The following is a 17072-nucleotide window of genomic DNA, read 5'->3' on the forward strand; positions in this document are numbered from 1 at the left end:
ATGTCCAGAACTTTTCATTTGGCAAAATTGAAACTCTATACCCATTAAACAATAACTGCCTATTTCCCATCCCACTCCCTCCCAGCTCCTGGCACTGACCATTCCACTTTCTATAGCTAAGATTTTGACTATTCTAGGTGGAATCCACAGTATTTGTCTTTTTGTGACTGGCTTATTTCACTTAGCATACTGTCCTCAAGGTTTAGCCATGCTGTAACATGTGTCAGAATTTCCTTCTTTTTAAAGGACAAATAATATTCTACTGTACATATATAGCACATTTTAAAATCCATTCGTCTGTTCATGGACACTTGGGTTGCTTCCTCCTCTTGGTCATTGTGAATAATGCTGATATAAAAATAGATGTACAAATATCTCTTCAAGATCTCACTTTCATTCTTTGGGATATATACCCAAAAGTAGAATTGCTAGATCATATGGCAATTCTACTTTTAATCTTTTGAGGAACCACCAAGCTATTTTCCACAGTGGGCACACCATTTTACATTCTTTTGTGTCTAGCTTCTTTGTTCCACATTGGGTTTGTGATTCATTCATGTTGTTGCCAGGGGTGATGCTTTGTTTATTCTCATTACTGTGTAGTACTCCATTTGTCAAATATTTCACAATTTATTTATCCATTCTACTGTAGACATTTGGGTTGTTTCCAGGTTTGGGCTATTAAAGACTGCTACTATGGATCTGTGCTGTATGTCTATAGTGAACATACATATGTACTTCAGCCAAGTTAAATTCCTAGGAGTAGAATTACTAGATTATTTATATGTATGTGCATTCTCTCTCTCATCTATCTATAAATATGTAAAATCTCCACATGATTTTGAAAAGATAATATCAAACAGTTTTCAAAGTGGTTGTATGAACTTGCTCTCCTATCAGCAGCATATAAGAATTCTGGCTACTTTACATCTTTGCCAGCATTTGGTATTGTCTATCTTTTTAATTTAAATGATTCTGGTGGTTACAGTAAAATTATGATTTTCTTTTTAAGATTTTATTTATTTATTTTAGAGAGAGGGCCTGAGTAGGGGTAGGGAGAGGGGCAAGCAGACTCACTGCTGAGTACAGAGCCCAATGTTGGGCTCAATCCCATGTCCTGAGCTGAAATTAAGGGCCAGATGCTCTACCAACTGGGCCACCCATGTGCCCCAGTAAAATTAATGGTTTTAATTTGAAATTTCCTGATGACTAGTGAAGTTAGTACAGACCTTGTCAAACATATATTGGCTATATGGGTATTGCCTTTTGTGAAGTGCCTACTGCAGGTTTTGCCCATTTTTCCAGTAAGGTTGTCTGCTTCTTTATAAGTTCTAGATAGGAGCCTTAGTATAATAAATATATTATATATGTATGTATTTTAGTATCTTCTCCCTTTCTGTGGCTTTCCTTTTCATTCTCTAGTGGTGTCTTTTGAAGAACAGATGTTCTTACTCTTGGTAAAGTCCAATTTCTCATTTTATGTGCTTTCAATTTCCCTTTTAGTACTTTCTATAACCTCTTTAAGAAAAATCTTACCTAACTCAAAGTCATAAAGATATTGGGTTTTTTTCTAAAACTTCATTGCTTACCTTCCATACTTAGTTTTTCAGTCCATCTGGAATCAGTTATTGTGTGTGTTGTGAGGTTTGGGTCAATACACATTTTTTTCCTAATACAACTTTTCAAATGACTATTTTTTGAAGACCATTCTTTTCCCATGGCACATTGTATTTATCCTCACCATTTGTAATAGCTATAAAGCCTTCCATTCTAAGGTACTCCCATAACTTATCTACCCATTCTTCCATGGGATTTTTGGGTTATTTTCTGACCTCTGCTATCATCAAACAGGGTAAACATCTTTGTATGGATATCAAGGCATTCTTCTGCAATTTTTAAAACAAAAGTGGAACTTCTGAGCCAGAAAATATTTACTTTTTGGGTTTTTGCTGTTGTTTTTAAATATTTTATTTATTTATTCATGAGAGACACACACACAAAGAGAGAGGCAGAGACATAGCAGGCTCCATGGAAGGAGCCAGATGTGGGACTGAATCCTGGGACTCCAGGATCATGCTCTGGGCTGAAGGCAGATACTCAACTGCTGAGCCACCCAGGCATCTCAATATTTGTCTTTTTGAAAAAATGATAAATGACATGGTTCAAAAATCAGAGAATGCAAAAGGGCCAGTGAAAAATTTACCTCCTACCCTGTACCCAATCCTTCTAGGCCCTCCACCAGGTGATTGCAATCATGAAATCTGGAGTATCGTTGCAGATACCCTGTAATGGATGAATAGGCATTATTTAGACTTTTTCTTCTTTTCTTTACACAAGTAGGGGCACACCGTATGCTCTGTTCTGCATCTTGCCTTTTTAACTAAACAATATATCTTAGAAGTCTTATTACTGCACATAAAAAAAGCATCCTCATTAATTTTTAAAGCCATATATTCCATTGGATGGGTATACCACCATTTAGGCAGTCTTCTGCTGATGGACATCTGTGGTGTTTCCAATTTTTTGCCTTCCACACAAGGCTGCAATAAGTAACTTTGCGTATGTCATCTCAGGTGTGTGCAGTGTATCTGTTGGGGGATTTCTACAAGTAGACTTGCTGAGTCCAAGGGGATATGCATCTGTAACTTGATCAGCATTTCCAAGTCACACTCCTCTACCAGCAATGTATAAAAGCTCATATGTTTTCCCATAGCCTGGTTAATAGACTTGGAGCTAGGATCTTTAGTCATTTGTTAGGTGGAAAATTGGAGATTATGTTGCATTTATGTTGTGTGTGAGATTGAGCATCTTTTCAGGGGTTTAAGACCAACTTGTGTTTTTTGTCAACATCCTTCGATGATATGCACTTCCTTAGAATCACTCATGCAAATTCCTCCAAATGTTTCCTCATGAGAAGCCTTAGACATGGGACTTTCAGGTCAGAGTTCGAACTTTTTAAAAGATGTCTCTACGTGTGGCCAACTAACCTTCCAGAAGGGAGGTCCCACTAACGCTTCTTTCACAACATGGCCCTGGACTGGGCTCCCAGCATCACTGGCTGCAGAGTGTCCTTGGAACTGGCAAGGCCAGCTCCGGGTGGAGAGCCTCGCCTGCAGTGCAGAGCTGGCCCCGCCTCTCCGGGAGGCTCCGCCCCGTCGCCAGGAGGCCCCGCCCCAGAGGTGCAGCCCCGCCCACTTACGATGCCCTCCTATTGCGATCGCGCGGCCCCGCCCCGCACAACTGGCCGCGAAGCCCCGCCCCGGGCTGCGCGGCCCCGCCCCCGCTGCGTGTCCCGCGCCGCTGGTCACGTGACGTCTGGGAGGTGCGAGGAGGGGCCCCCGGGCGCCATTGCTCCTCCGCGCCCGCGCCGGCGCCCTCCGCGCACGAAGGCTGCCCCCGAGTGAAGTGCGCCGCGGCCTGGCCTGGGCGGGGGGGCCCGCGAAGGCGCCAACGAGGCCCGGCCGCTGCCCCCAGCTGCTGTCTGCTCCCCGGCCGGGCGCCGGGAGGCAGCCCGTTGCTAGGCAGCCGCGTGGCCGGCGGGGCGGGGCCTGCGGGCCGCGGGCATGGACCAGTACTGCATCCTGGGCCGCATCGGGGAGGGCGCGCACGGCGTCGTCTTCAAGGCCAAGCACGTGGAGGTGAGCTGGGCCGCTTCCGGCAGCTGCCGGCCCGGAGAGCCCGCCCCGCCCCCGCTTTCCGGGCCAGCGTCTGCCCCGCTTCGGGCTCTGCGCCCACCACTTGGCCCCTTGAGTGGGGGCCGGCCCGGGCGCCGTCGGCCGCCCAGCCACCCACCAGGGCCCCGGGGAGTCCAAGCCTCGGAGCTGTTAGCGCTGCGCTGCCATCAGCTGGGGCCCGGGCTGGACCTCGCGTCCCTCCCGGACCGGGTGGGGGCGTTTCCCACCCCCGCGACGGCGCCCGCCCCGTCGGCGCACCCGCTTCTCCAGCCGGGGATGGACTGCGGTGTCCCGTTCTGTCCCGCACAGACCGGGGAGATCGTGGCCCTCAAGAAGGTGGCCCTGCGGCGGCTGGAGGATGGCATCCCCAACCAGGCCCTGCGGGAGATCAAGGCGCTTCAGGAGATCGAGGACAATCAGCACGTGAGTGGCGCTGGGCTCCGGCCCTGGGCCCTGGGCTGCGAAGGGCTCCGCCTGCGCCGCTGCCTCCCTCCCTGTCTTGTCCACCTCATCCCCCCACTTAATGTCATTCCCCGTTCATTTCTTTAGTCACTGACTTCTTTATATAAAACATTTGGTAATTTGTAATGATAATAACAGCCTCTGTTGAGCTTCTGTTCTGCAGGCTGGGTTACCTGTGTTAGGTTGGGTGTCATTCTGAGCTCTCTGCTCTCCGAAAGGCCCATCTCAGGATCTCGCATTCTCAGGCCAGGGGAGGAGGCTCATCCACCTGTTGTGGACGCGCAGCGGTCCGTGGAGGCTTTGGCCCGGTTCTGCTGGAGGAGTCCAGGTGTTCTAGCCTGGGGTCCGCCCATAGGCCCTACCTCGTGCTGGGCATGGGTCCCCTTTGGGCTCCTGGGGGAGATGCACAGCGATGGCAGGGCCCATGTGGCCTCGTTGTGCTGTGATGGGGCTGGAGGCACTGTGGGCACGGGGGAGGGACTCATACACCCCCAACCTCATTACTCTTCCTGGGGCTTTTTCTTTTTCCTGGGGAGTGACAACCCTGTCCTGCTCCTACTTGTTTGTTATTCTCTGGAGATGTCCATGATGTATGTATCATATATGACAAAAACATGTTGTAAAACTTTTTATAAAACACATCTAAAAGTATGTCCTTCTAGTTTTGTATAAAAATGTGTATATAGATCTGAATAGGTGTTCGTATCTGCTGTATCTGTTGTGAAGTGGGATAGAAAGTACTTGTAAGGTGGATTGTAGGCGATAGGATTTTTCTGGCTTTTTTTTTTTCTTTATAATTTATTATCTGGATGTATGTGTGCAATCTGCGGAATGATTGTGTGCTACTTTCAAAGCGTGACAACCAGCAGTAAGGCTATTTGCATTTTCTTGAGGAAAGTTCCAGGGCTTGTAGACCACACATGTGGGAGGGGTGGAGGGTCTGTCAGAAGGCTGGTGACATGGGCTCCTAGCTTGCATCAGCAGCCCTGCAGTTTCTACCGTAAAACTGCCCACAGTTGAGCCCCGGTCACCAGAGCTGCCTCCTCACTGTGCCACCCTCCCCACTGTCAGTGTTGGTGGAATCCATCCCTGCATGAAAAGAGAACCCCAGCCCCTCTTTTCATTCATTCCACATAACTTGTGGAATGTCTCCTGTGATGAGCACCGTCCGGGCCACAGCACAGAGCAGAGCAGATGTCCTTCCCCTAAAGGATCGTACATGTTCTTGTCCCTCCAGCCTCCTGTTCCCACCTCAGGCTTTGTGCTTGTCTCTCTTGCCTCTGCTCTGACCTTCTATTCAGGGTCTATTCTGACCCTTCTATGCTCTCTCTGCCCTCAGAACCAGGATAGACTGGGTGGGGAGGGGAAGGCACTTTGCTTGCTTACGTGTCATCTATCTGTGTCCCTGTGCTGTGAGCTCCTTCTGGCCCTCAGGACCTGCCAGGCCTGGCTCCTACTCCCCGCTGTGCCACCTGGTCCCTGCCACCCGTGGGCCCTCGGGATGTTTATGGGATGTGGCTCTTGGATGGCCCTAGGTAGAGGAAACCGCAGGAGCCCTGTTCCGTGCGTGTGTGTGTGTGTGTGTGTGTGTCTGTGCATATGCGTGTTTTAGAGAGACAGACACCCTGGGTGATTTTCCAGTTCCTGGCCTGGGGAGCACCGGACACTGCCCTGGTGCCCTTCCTACAGCCTCCTCCTCTGAATGAGTGCAGCATTGGGTGGGGACCTGCTTTCTCTCCAGAGAGGGGAGCACCTAGGGAGCCCTGAACTCCCTTCTGACCTCAGATCTCACATCACTTCACCTGCTGTGTCCTGTGTCAGGGCTGGGGGTCCCCGAGAGGGTCCGGGCCATGTGGGTCCGAGGCTGACAAGATGCCTGGCTTGCAGGTGGTGCAGCTGAAGGCTGTGTTCCCTCACGGCGCGGGCTTTGTGCTGGCCTTCGAGTTCATGCTGTCGGATCTGGCTGAGGTGGTGCGCCACGCCCAGAGGCCACTGGTCCAGGCGCAGGTCAAGAGCTACCTGCAGATGCTGCTCAAGGGTGTCGCATTCTGTCATGCCAACAACATCGTGCATCGGGTCAGTCTCCGTGCCTGCTGCGGTGGGACCTGCAGGCCCAGCCCTTGAAGAAGACATGGTTGGAGGGGGTTGGGGGGACAGGACCTGTGGGTTGGCCACACCACAGAGTAAGTGGTCGTGGAGAGGGTGGGGGCCTGGCTGACCCGTGCTTAGCCTGCCAGGCCCTCCTGCCCCAAGGCCCTCTGGGGGATCTGGAGGAACTGATGCCTCCGTTGGTGTGCTCAGGACCTGAAACCAGCCAACCTGCTCATCAGTGCCTCAGGCCAGCTCAAGATAGCGGACTTCGGCCTGGCCCGGGTCTTTTCCCCAGATGGCAGCCGTCTCTACACGCACCAGGTGGCCACCAGGTAGGGAGGGCTGATTCCCAGGCAGGACGTGGCAATGGACGGGCCCCGGCCTCCTCACTGGAGATGAGAGGCTTCTGGACCTTCAGTTCAGACCTTGCTAATCAGGCTGTTGTGGGGCTGGGTGACTGTTCCAGACAGCCTCTGGCAGGCCAGCGCTTGGTTGTAACTGCCTGCCTTCCTCCTCACAGGTGGTATCGAGCTCCTGAGCTGCTGTATGGCGCCCGCCAGTATGACCAGGGTGTCGACCTATGGTGAGCTGGGTGGGGGTCAAGTGTGATCAGATGGGAAGCTCCTGGGCTGGGATCGGGGGGTGGTCTGAGGCTCAAGGCCTGTGGATCCTCTACGCAGGTGATAGGGATGGCTATCCCAGGACGGGAGCTGACCAGAGGCCTGACCTTTATTCGGGGGCGGATGGTGTAGACATGCCTAGGAGCTTGAGATTTAGCAGGTGTTTGAGAAGTGTGCCTCAGAAGGTGAGGCGGCAGCTCTGTGTCCCAGAAATTGAGGCTCTGGGGAGTCTCAGAACTGTCAAGGGTGTTGCTGTGTGTTTTAGGCTTGAGGAGAGTAAGCTCATCGGGAGGTGGATGTGTTTTGTGTTCTAGGCTTGTGGTGTGTGTGTATAAGTCTGTTTCTAGACATGAAGCATCTGTGCTGTTTTGTGGTTCCTTGGCCCTAGGATGGGATGTGGGTGCTGTGTGTTGTGTGAGGTGACCGAGCTGGCGTGGGCGGTCCTGTGTCCGGGTGTGTGGTGACCGAGCTGGCGTGGGCGGGCCCATGTCCGGGTGTGTGGTGACTGAGCTGGCGTGGGTGGGCCTGTGTCCGGGTGTGTGGTGACCGAGCTGGTGTGGGCGGGCCCGTGTCCAGGTGTGAGGTGACCGAGCTGGCATGGGGAGGCCAGTGTCCTGGTGTGAGGTGACCGAGCTCCTGAGTTTGTATCCACAGGGCTGTGGGCTGCATCCTGGGGGAATTGCTGAACGGGTCGCCTTTGTTTCCTGGGGAGAATGATATCGAACAGCTCTGCTGCGTGCTTCGGATCTTGGGCACCCCTAGCCCTCAAGTCTGGCCGGTTTGCAGGAATTCCTGGTGGGGAAGGGTGGGGGCAGGTGTCCTCCCTTCCCCTGACAGCCAGGACTGCCCGTCCCCACGCTCTTCCTCCTGGCCCCATGCCTCCTTGGCCCCACATACTCCTGGCCTGTCCCTGTGTCCCCAGCACACTCGCACTTCTCACACCGGCGTTGGCGCAGGGGCCTGAGTCCAGGAGGGGGTGTGGGACCTCAGGAATCTTGGGTGAGGGTGGGCAGGCGGCTGCCATAAGCTGGTGATGGTGGTTCTAGGAGATCACGGAGCTGCCCGATTACAACAAGATCTCCTTCAAGGAGCAGGCGCCTGTGCCCCTGGAGGAGGTGCTGCCCGATGCGTCTCCCCAGGCCTTGGACCTGCTGGGGCGGTTCCTCCTCTACCCCCCACACCAGCGCATTTCTGCCTCCCAGGTACTGGTACTTGCTTCCCCCGAGCCTCCTCACTTGGGGCCCTGGAAGCCAAGGGGGGAGGCCCCTTAGGACCATGGGGTCATGGGCAGGCCAGGGGCACTGCCCACCTTGCAGAAGAGCACATTGGGTTACCAGTGACTGGCTCCCTCATCCCTTCAACTGCTGCTGCTCCACTTCTGTATACACCTGTGTCGTCTTGAGGCCTTGGGCGGAGGATTGGGCTTGACTTTGGGGAGCTGAGATGTAAGCACCAGAGGTGTTTTTCAAAGAGAAATGATGAGCAGAGGTCTGGCAGGGGACCTGGAAGGGTAGGTTGTGTGGCAGGGAAGGAGGGGAAGATCATGGGCTGACAGCCAGTAGTGCAGGGGGCCTTGCTCTCCGGTGTACCCATGTCCCCACCCTGCCCTCAGCACCCGCATAGACAGGGTGTGTTCTGTCGTCATCAGTCCCTCTAACGTGGGTGGAGGCTGTCTAAGTGCTTCCTTCAGTGAGCCCAGCACCCCTTCACCCCGCATGGCCTGCTGCCTGTTCAGGGTGCCCTCTGCCTGGCGGGCTGCACATACCCCCTGTGCGGTTCTCCTGGGGCACCCTCTCAGCAGAGGCCCAGGTTCTAGGGGTCCGCAGGGGTCACACACTTCTGTGGCCCTGCCACCTCCTGCCCCATGCTCATTCATTCCCCTGGGCTTCAGGCCCTCCGTGTCCTTGGGCCTTGAGCACAGCTCTGCAGGCTGTCAGCCTCCCTGGTGTCCCACACCCTCAGCTGTCCCCGCTGCCGCAGCACTAGTCACATGACACACCCTGTCTCTTTCCTCTTCATCTTGTTGGTCACCCGCACCCGGGACCCGCGGAAGACTTGAGGGCAGCTCTTTGTTTGCCAGCCTCTGGAACATGCTCAGATGCTAAGCACTAGAGGGCTGTGGGCCAGCTGAGCAGACGTGCACATGTGGGAACAAGCATCTGCGGGAGGCTCAGCTCACCCCTCAGAGGGAAGTGAGCTAGGGCTGGGACGGGGAGGTGACTGATTGCCTTCTGCTGTCTCTTGCTTGCTGCTGCCAGGCCCTCCTGCACCAGTACTTCTTCACAGCTCCCCTGCCTGCCCACCCCTCGGAGCTGCCGATTCCCCAGCGCCCAGGGGGACCTGCCCCCAAAGCCCACTCAGGGCCGCCCCACGTCCATGACTTCCGTGTGGACCGGCCTCTCGAAGAGTCGCTGTTGAACCCAGAGCTGATTCGGCCCTTCATTCCAGAGGGCTGAGACTCTGGGCCCCTCAGGTTTCTCAGTCTGCCTAGCTTGACTCAACCTCCCATGGCCTCCACCCAGCCACGCTAGGTCTGCTCCATGTCCGGTCCGGCTCCAGCAGAGCAGACCCGTAGCCTACACCGTTGGCCTCCCCTGTGGGTGCTATGGACTCAGCCATTGGACAGAGACTGTACCTGCCATGGTACTGGTTCCCTAGGCCCTGCCGCCGGGGTCAGGGCCCGTCCTGCTGGAGCCATCAGAGGAGCACAGCCTGTAAGATGTCCTCATACTGAAATGAGTGGGAGGGCAGGTTTGTTTTGTTTCTGTTTTCAGAGGCATTAAAAGCTAGTTCAGTTTTGAGATTTGTTATGAAAAGCCCGGGCAGTTTTGCCTAGTGTCTGCCCCTCTTCTGTTCCTGTTGTGGGATGTGGCCACAGTGGCCTGGAATCCTGGCTGTTATTCTCCTTGGTCACCTGGAAAGTGGCCCCGCTCAGGGCTATTCTGGTCCTGGGGGCTTCATGCAGTGGCACGTGCTCCTGTTTGGAGGCGAGGGGACAGAAGTCAAGCCCAGGGATGGCTCAGGTAGGGGGACTGATCAGGTTTGAGCCGGTTTACAAACATCTCTACACTGAGGATGAGGGTGAACCAGGACCAGAGGTGCCACCTGCTTAGATACAGAGCTGTCTTGCTCTGTGTCTAAGCTCTATATCTAAGCAGCTCCTGTGTTAATTCAGTAACTCCAAATACAAGCCCAGTCAGCCCTGTTTGTTGTCTTACAAGATCAGATCAGCTGTTTCTACAATATTTACGGAAATAGAAGGGTTAGGAGAGGGCACAGAAGAGAAAAAAGAGGGAAAGACTCCATTAGACTTCAGGCTTCCTATAGGGCTCAACCAACGATCGGGAGATTGGGACGGTGCCGCCTTGAGTCAAGAAGAGCTGACAACAGCGGGGCAACGTAGCCATCTTATTCCTAAACCTCTTTTTGGCTTTTCACGTGGGTGGCTGAGGACTGAGGGCGGGTGACTGGCCATCCAAGCCCATGGGTAAAGGCACGACCCGGCGGCCCCCGCTGCAATCTTCGGGGGTTGCGAGCCCGGGTCTCCAGCCGCAGCTTCCGTCCGCTCCGTGGATTCCAGCCTGTCCCCCGCACCTCGACCACTGCGGTACCAGGACTTGGGAGTGTGAGGCTGCCGTGCCAGGCTCAGGGGAAGGAAGGTCGGGGTCTCCGGTAGGGTGGATGGCAGGTGACAGCGGGCCTGAGGTTAGATGCGGAGGGGCGGGGGCAGGACCAAACCTGGTGAGAGAGCCAAGTCCCCGGCCCGGGTCAGGGCGAGGGCCGAGGTTGGCGGCCAGGCGCAAGTGAAGACAGGGGAGAAGCGGGCGGACCGACCACTGCCCAGGGCCGAGAGCTGCCTGGAAGTGGGCCGACCCGGAGGAGCAGGAGTCTTGCGGGATGCGGAGAAGCAGGCCGCCGGCCGGGGGCGGGGCGGGGCGGGGCGGGTTTGGTCGGCCGGGCAGACGTGCGGTAGGATGGGCGGGACTTGCCTGAGTGGCGGAAGCACGGCGGGATGGGCGGTGCTCAGGCTGGCGGGACGGAAGTGCGGTGGGATGGGCGGGGCTTGGGCGAGCGGAGCGGAAGTGCGGTGGGATGGGCGGGGCTTGGGCGAGCGGAGCGGAAGTGCAGCGGGATGGGCGGGGTCGGTCAGCCGGACGGAAGTGCGCTGGGATAGGCGGGGTTCGGGCGAGCGGGGCGGAAGCGCAGCGGGATGGGCGGGGTCGGTCAGCCGGACGGAAGTGCGCTGGGATAGGCGGGGTTCGGGCGAGCGGAGCGGAGGCGCGGCGGGATGGGCGGGTTTGGGTGGGTGGAGCGGCAGCGCGAGAGGGCGTGGCGGGAAAGGCTGGGCGGCCCGGAAGATGGAGCCGCAGCTTGGGCTCCACGAGCTGCTGCACGTTTTCTCCTTTTTGGAGGCCCGGGACCTGCTCCGCGCTGCCCAGGTGGACAAGGTAGCGCGCTGTGTCCCGGGCGGAGGCGGTGCTTTACAGTCCCTGCGTGCTCACGGCCGGCCCTTCCTCGGGCCTGTTTCCCCCCGGGAGGCGGCGATGGCAGACCCTCCTTGCCCGGTGCGCGGACAGCGAGCGCCCGGCCTCGGCCTCGGCCCCGGGCGCGGGGACCAGCTGGGGGAACGCGTCCCCTGCTGCTGCTGCTGCTGCTGCTCCTGGAACGTCCTGGAGTCTCCGCCGCGGGGCCCGCGAGCGACCCCGCAGTGTCCGCAGGGTCCAGTCAGGACGCCCACAGCGGGGGTCGGGCCCCGGCGGGCTAACGCGCGCGTGAGGGTCGGTCGGGGCCTGCGCTCGCGCGGGGAGCGGGGCTCGCGGCGGGGGCCCGGCGCTGGCCGTAGGACTGCTGGCGGACGGAGGGCTCTGACCCCGCGGGAGGGGGCTGGGCCGGGGGCGGTTTGCGGCGAGCGCCCCTGCCGTCGGCTCCGCGGTGACAGGTGCGGTGCCCCGAGAGCCCCCGCCCCGCCCCGCCCCGCCCCGCCCCGCCCCGCCCCGCCCCGCCCCGCCCCGCCGGCGTCCCGGGCCGGCCCTCATTAACTCGCGCGTCTTCACGTCCTTTACGGAGAGGTCCCTACGCAGGCTTTTACTTGAGTTCTCTGACCCGTTTAGAGTGTGTCACGTGAAACACCGGGTTTCTATCCCGTTTACTAGGGAGGACCCTGCGTGTTCCCGATGGTCCCCACCGGCTGGGGTTGGATCTGGCTGCTCGCACCGCTGGGGCTGCCTGGGGCGGCGGGGGGCGTGTTCCGTAGCTTGGGAAGGGGTCTCAGTTGGGTTTTGAACCGGGAGCTACAGAGAAGGAAAACGTGTTGAACTTCGTGCCTGACTTGGCTTGATTTTTGCAAAATAGACATTTCACATTCCTGCTGAAGATACCGAGGACCTTTGACCCAGCCAATGAGCAAGGGCTGTGGAAGTGAAGTGGAAGTGGGGCCTGGGCTCAGGGGAGGGGGCTTCCTTTCACCGTTCCAGGGATGAGGCCTTCCGTGGGGCGGGACCGCGGACAACCGCGCAGTGGTTCCCATCGAAGCTTCAGAATCCAGGCTGGAGAGGCCAGGGAGCACCAGGACGGGGCTGCGGCCCCCCCCCCCCCCCGACCCACCGGAGCCTCTCCGCAGTGCATGCGCGTGGGGGGGGGCAGTTAACCGAGCAGGGCTGACAGCGCCCCATCGCGCCCCAGGCCACGCGCGATTCTACCCCTGGGCATCTCCGTGTCCTCCAGGCCTGGGCCTTCACCTCCTCCCTGCAGCAGCCTCTGGGGCCTGTTGCTCTGCCCTGGCTTCCAGCTCTAACTTCTGACAGCTGCGGGCGATCTTCCTCCAACAGCTTAACCCTGCCCTCCGCCATCCCTGATTCCCAAGTGGCTTCCCAGGTTTTAACAATAGGACTTGGGGATTTGGGTCTAAGCAGATCTTCGCTCCTTTCCCCAGAACCCAGCACTCCAGTTATGGCAGAACACTCTCTCCTTCACATCTTTGCCGAGTGGTCGGTCCTGGCTCTCCCCGGAATGCTTCAGCCTCTGGGGACTTTATCTGTAGTCACTTCTGAGTCCCTTGGTTCCACCGAACTGGCCATTTTCTCCTTTTCCATTCATTTGGTTGTTTTTATTGGATCGTGCAAATATGTTTGATTCCCAAGAATGAATTTTCTTGCCTGCAGACAGTGAGTCTGGTTTAGCTCTCCACCCCTTCAGTGCCTAGCAAGCGAGGCACCAAGCAAGCCTGACCATTCTCTTCTCTGCCCTCTTGTTCTAGGTCTGGAATGAGGTTTCAAGGACCAAAGAACTGTGGAGGTGAGTGAAGGAAAAGCCAAACGTGGTCAGGAGAGTGTTCCAGGTGAGGGGTGTCCTGGATAAGTGTTCTGAGCACTGCATTTCTGGCTTTGACGAGTACACAAGAAAGGACCATCCAAGCACCTAGCAGCAGGAAACCACCTCCCCCAGTCACGAGGCCTGTGATACTCTTTTTTAAATGGTATGTGGGAATGTAAGAGTTTTCTTAAATCACATGGGAGATTGACATACAGTGGGAGTACCAGACTCGGGCAGAAATATATAGCAAATGAACACAGTTGGCTGACAGAAGGCAAGTCTATACACTGCTTTTATTTGAACTCATCTTTGGTGTAACAACATAGCTGTATAAGCACAAACGAAATTAGAATAAAATAAAACAAGGGGCACTTGGGTGGCTCAGTCAGTGAAGTGTCTGCCTTTGGCTCAGGTCATGATTGTGGGATCCAGCCCCACGTCAGGTGCCCTGCTCAGTGGGAAGTCTGCTGTTCCCTCTCCTTCTGCCTCTCCAACCCCTCAATCGTGCTCTTGCTTGCATGCACACTCACTCTCAAATCTTTTTAAAAAATCAAAAATTAAATTTGAAGATAAAAAATATTTTAATCATTAATTTATTACATTTTCTTACTCATTATTTTTCCTTGGGCACATGACTGCCTTTGTCCCAAGAAAGGAGTGTCAGATTGTCAGATTGTTTATCTGTTGCTAAATATAAGACAGACTGTAGCCTTGATTGTTAACTGGGAGCTGTATTTCGTTTTAGCCACTATAGCTGTTCCTACATGAAGGGGCCTACATGGAGGGAATCCTTGCTTGATGGGTTTTGTTTTCAGAATAACTGTGCATTGAGATATTTGGGAATTCTTGCCACATTTAGTGTTGTGTCTTACAGCGTCTGTTGCTTTTCATTCACTTGTTATTGCTAATGAATGTTAGCTAGAAAAATGATACTAATTCCTTTAGTTTTGAGAACTTTTGTTGGGCTTCAGTCTTCATCACTACAGTTTGGAGAATGTACTCTAGATAGAACATTCAGTTTTGGAAATTAATTTCTCTATGGAGTGGACAAGATTATGTCTCTTCAAATATGATTCTTAATGATTTTGTGTCATAGGAAATAAATGAATTGACTCATTGATTGGTGTGGGCATTCGTGGAAGACCTAGTGGAGCAGTATTCACATGTTGAAATAAGATGCCAGCCCCAGCCCTGGGGTTTGTTCTCATCTTTGCTGCTAAGCTAGGAGAGGAATTTCTTTTTGGCAGGAGTAAGTTCAAAACATACTTTCAGCAGCTCACCACCTACCCTCCACCCATATGTCCTGTTACTATGTTGTGTTTCTGGTGTCTCAGGTAGATGGTTTGGCTTCTGTGAGCCAGGTCACAAATGGGTTTCAGTTTATTACTTTTTCATACTGTTTGGTGCTAAAATTTTTAGCATGAAGTCATTCCTCAGCATTGTGTCCTTGAACTGTGTTTTTATAAAAACACTGGGTTTATGTTTCTGGAGCTGGGACAACAGCATTTCAGGAACATTGTCTTTTGTGGTCACATGCATATATCATTTCTTTTTTTTTTTTTAAGATTTTATTTATTCATGAGATACACTGAGAGAGACAGAGACACAGGGAGAGGGAGAATCAGGCTCTCTTCAGGGAGCCTAATGTGGGACTCGATCCCAGGACACAGGATCATGACCTGACCCAAAGGCAGATGCTCAACCACTGAGCTACCCAGGCGTCCCTCATGTATCATTTCTGAGGCTGTGTCTGTGATGTCCACCAGGCCCCTAAGTTCTCTAGACCCATTAGAAATTCTTATGGAGACAGCAAATGAGTGTAGTTAACTGGTCGTATGTTTTTAATGTGTCCTGTATAATTTTAACTAAGAATGCTGCAAGTTCCTTTTTTTTTTTAATGCCTTATAACCTTTTAAATTCTGCTTTTTCTTAAACACACTGAACATTAGCTTTTGGTTAGAAGTAAGATCACAAAACAAATATTTGCTTTTGTTTAAGGTACATAATTTCTGTTGTGTACAACAGATCATTTTGTTATTGCTATCTGAAAAGTTTTGGTATCAGTATTTTTTTCACTTGATATATTGAAAATCAGAGGCATATCACATATTTTATTCATATTCATACTTCAGGCTTTTTGATGGTCTGCCTTTGTTTTGTTTTGTTTTGTTTTGTTTTTAAATCCAGTGTGGGGCTTGAAGTCATGACCTTGAGATCCAGACCTGAACTGAGATCAAGAGTCAACCATTTGACCAACTGTCTTTCCTTTTTTTTTTTTTTTTTTTTGCCAAATCATTTGTTTTTTTATTTTTTCTAAATAATGGTCATGGTTCCTACTTAAGGTTTGATGTGTATATAATAGCCATAAATACATAGAAATAGACTTTACTTCCGCAAAGAACTGTGCCGCCTTCCCTTTTTCTTTTTTTTTTTTCTTCCCTTTTTCTTAAGCCACTTTATCTTCTTGGTTTAGTTTTTGTTTTCACACTCTTTAGATTGAGATACAGGTACAAGAAATTTCCTTTGTTTCAACTCAAAACCAATGACATAAGGAGTGGTGATATGAGGTAATTGACAGTCTCAACGTTGAGAAGATAAAAAGAGATGGTGAAGTTGAGAGCTTGTTTTTATCTAAAGGGGACAGGTTTATGCAGCTCCAGACAAATTTTATCAGGTGGGAATTTAGGTTCCGTATAGCCAGGCCACCTGCCTTTTCCTGATTTTTATGTGAAAATTTAGGATTTTTTAAGTGTGGCTGCTAGTCCATGTGGGTTAATCCTCTGCAACCCAAACTAAATAATCCAGGGGCGTCTGTCCGTTGTGCCCAGAGGCTGCCAGTATACTATACTACTCTACTACTGGAGTTCCAGCAAGCACAGTAAAACCTTCATCCAGCATGGGCACTGGATTCTTCTTAGCGTGTTAGAAGGTCCCTAGTGCTAGCACAGGGCCAGGCAGGAGGTGCTCAGTGAGTGGAGAAGCTATGATGACTGTGTGTTGAACTTGTTGCGGCCATGGGCTATGAGCCATGAATTTCCCACCTAACCCCTTTTGTGTTCTCTGTGAGATAGGAGTGCTTGGCTGGAGCCACATGATGCCACATTAGCTCTGGGGACTATCATGCTGGAAGCCTCTGCCCATGAAGCCCGCCCCGCACCCCCCCCCCCCCGCCCTCTCCCAGCCAGAAGTCCACTCTCTCTGCTCATTTCCCATATCACACGTTGCCCCTTCTGAAATGTCATGCTTCTCCCATGAACTTTTGTTTTGCTTATCCTCCTAACTCCTGGCTCAGAGTGCCCTATGGCAAGAGCCATGTCTCACTCACTTTGGTGACCACAGAGTAGATGGAGATTCTGTAGTTTTCTACAGTGTGGGTACCATTTTTCTTCTTAAAAACCTGATGAGAGAGGTGCTATCATAGAATTGACAGTAGTCACATGGAAGCTCAGAATGCAGACTCTTGGAAAATTGTGGATTTGAAAATTTTCTCCTCTTATAAAAGCAGTGAGAAAACTGACACAAATTGTCAAAATCAACTTTTTCAGAACTGGAAATGAGCGAGAAACTTGTAGTAGTCTAGGAAGTGTTCAAGAAAAGAAAATTGGAAGCTTAGAACAGCAAGTTTTCTTGACTGCTTCCTATAACCCTTCCAGTTCTGTGTTAGCCTTGAATATATCAATAGCTCACACAGGGATCCCTGGGTGGCACAGCGGTTTGGCGCCTGCCTTTGGCCCAGGGCGCGATCCCGGAGAATCGGGCTCCCGGTGCATGGAGCCTGCTTTTCCCTCTGTCTGTGTCTCTGCCTCTCTCTCTCTCTCTCTCTCTCTCTCTCTCTGTGACTATCATAAATAAATAAAAATTAAAAAAAAAAAAAAGCTCACACAGTGAAACCAGAATCCTGGCAGTCACTAGA

The 17072-nt window shown here is 52.9% G+C and overlaps 1 protein-coding gene across 18 annotated transcripts in view; it reads left to right on the forward strand.

Annotated features, from left to right (window-relative positions):
* Positions 1-3476: 3476 nt before the first annotated feature.
* The window catches only part of CDK20 (cyclin dependent kinase 20), a 39098-nt gene continuing 25502 nt past the window's right edge, over positions 3477-17072 (forward strand). For 8 of the 18 annotated variants that reach the window (XR_005354343.1, XR_005354344.1, XR_005354346.1 and 5 more), the window contains exons 1-8: positions 3478-3638; positions 3984-4097; positions 6024-6212; positions 6438-6559; positions 6748-6810; positions 7502-7625; positions 7894-8049; positions 13104-13141. Coding sequence is in view for 12 of the 18 variants with exons in the window: in XM_038527334.1 (XP_038383262.1) it covers positions 3564-3638; positions 3984-4097; positions 6024-6212; positions 6438-6559; positions 6748-6810; positions 7502-7625; positions 7894-8049; positions 13104-13141 (881 nt within the window). In the remaining 6 variants the exon portion in view is untranslated. Of the gene's footprint in view, positions 3639-3983; positions 4098-6023; positions 6213-6437; positions 6560-6747; positions 6811-7501; positions 7643-7893; positions 8050-9105; positions 9664-13103; positions 13142-17072 lie in introns of those variants that run through there. The other 10 variants (XR_005354342.1, XR_005354345.1, XM_038527340.1 and 7 more) reach the window with 5 other exon arrangements.

The sequence above is a fragment of the Canis lupus genome, chromosome 1 (assembly GCF_011100685.1).
Source record: "Canis lupus familiaris isolate Mischka breed German Shepherd chromosome 1, alternate assembly UU_Cfam_GSD_1.0, whole genome shotgun sequence".
Lineage (NCBI taxonomy): Eukaryota > Metazoa > Chordata > Mammalia > Carnivora > Canidae > Canis > Canis lupus.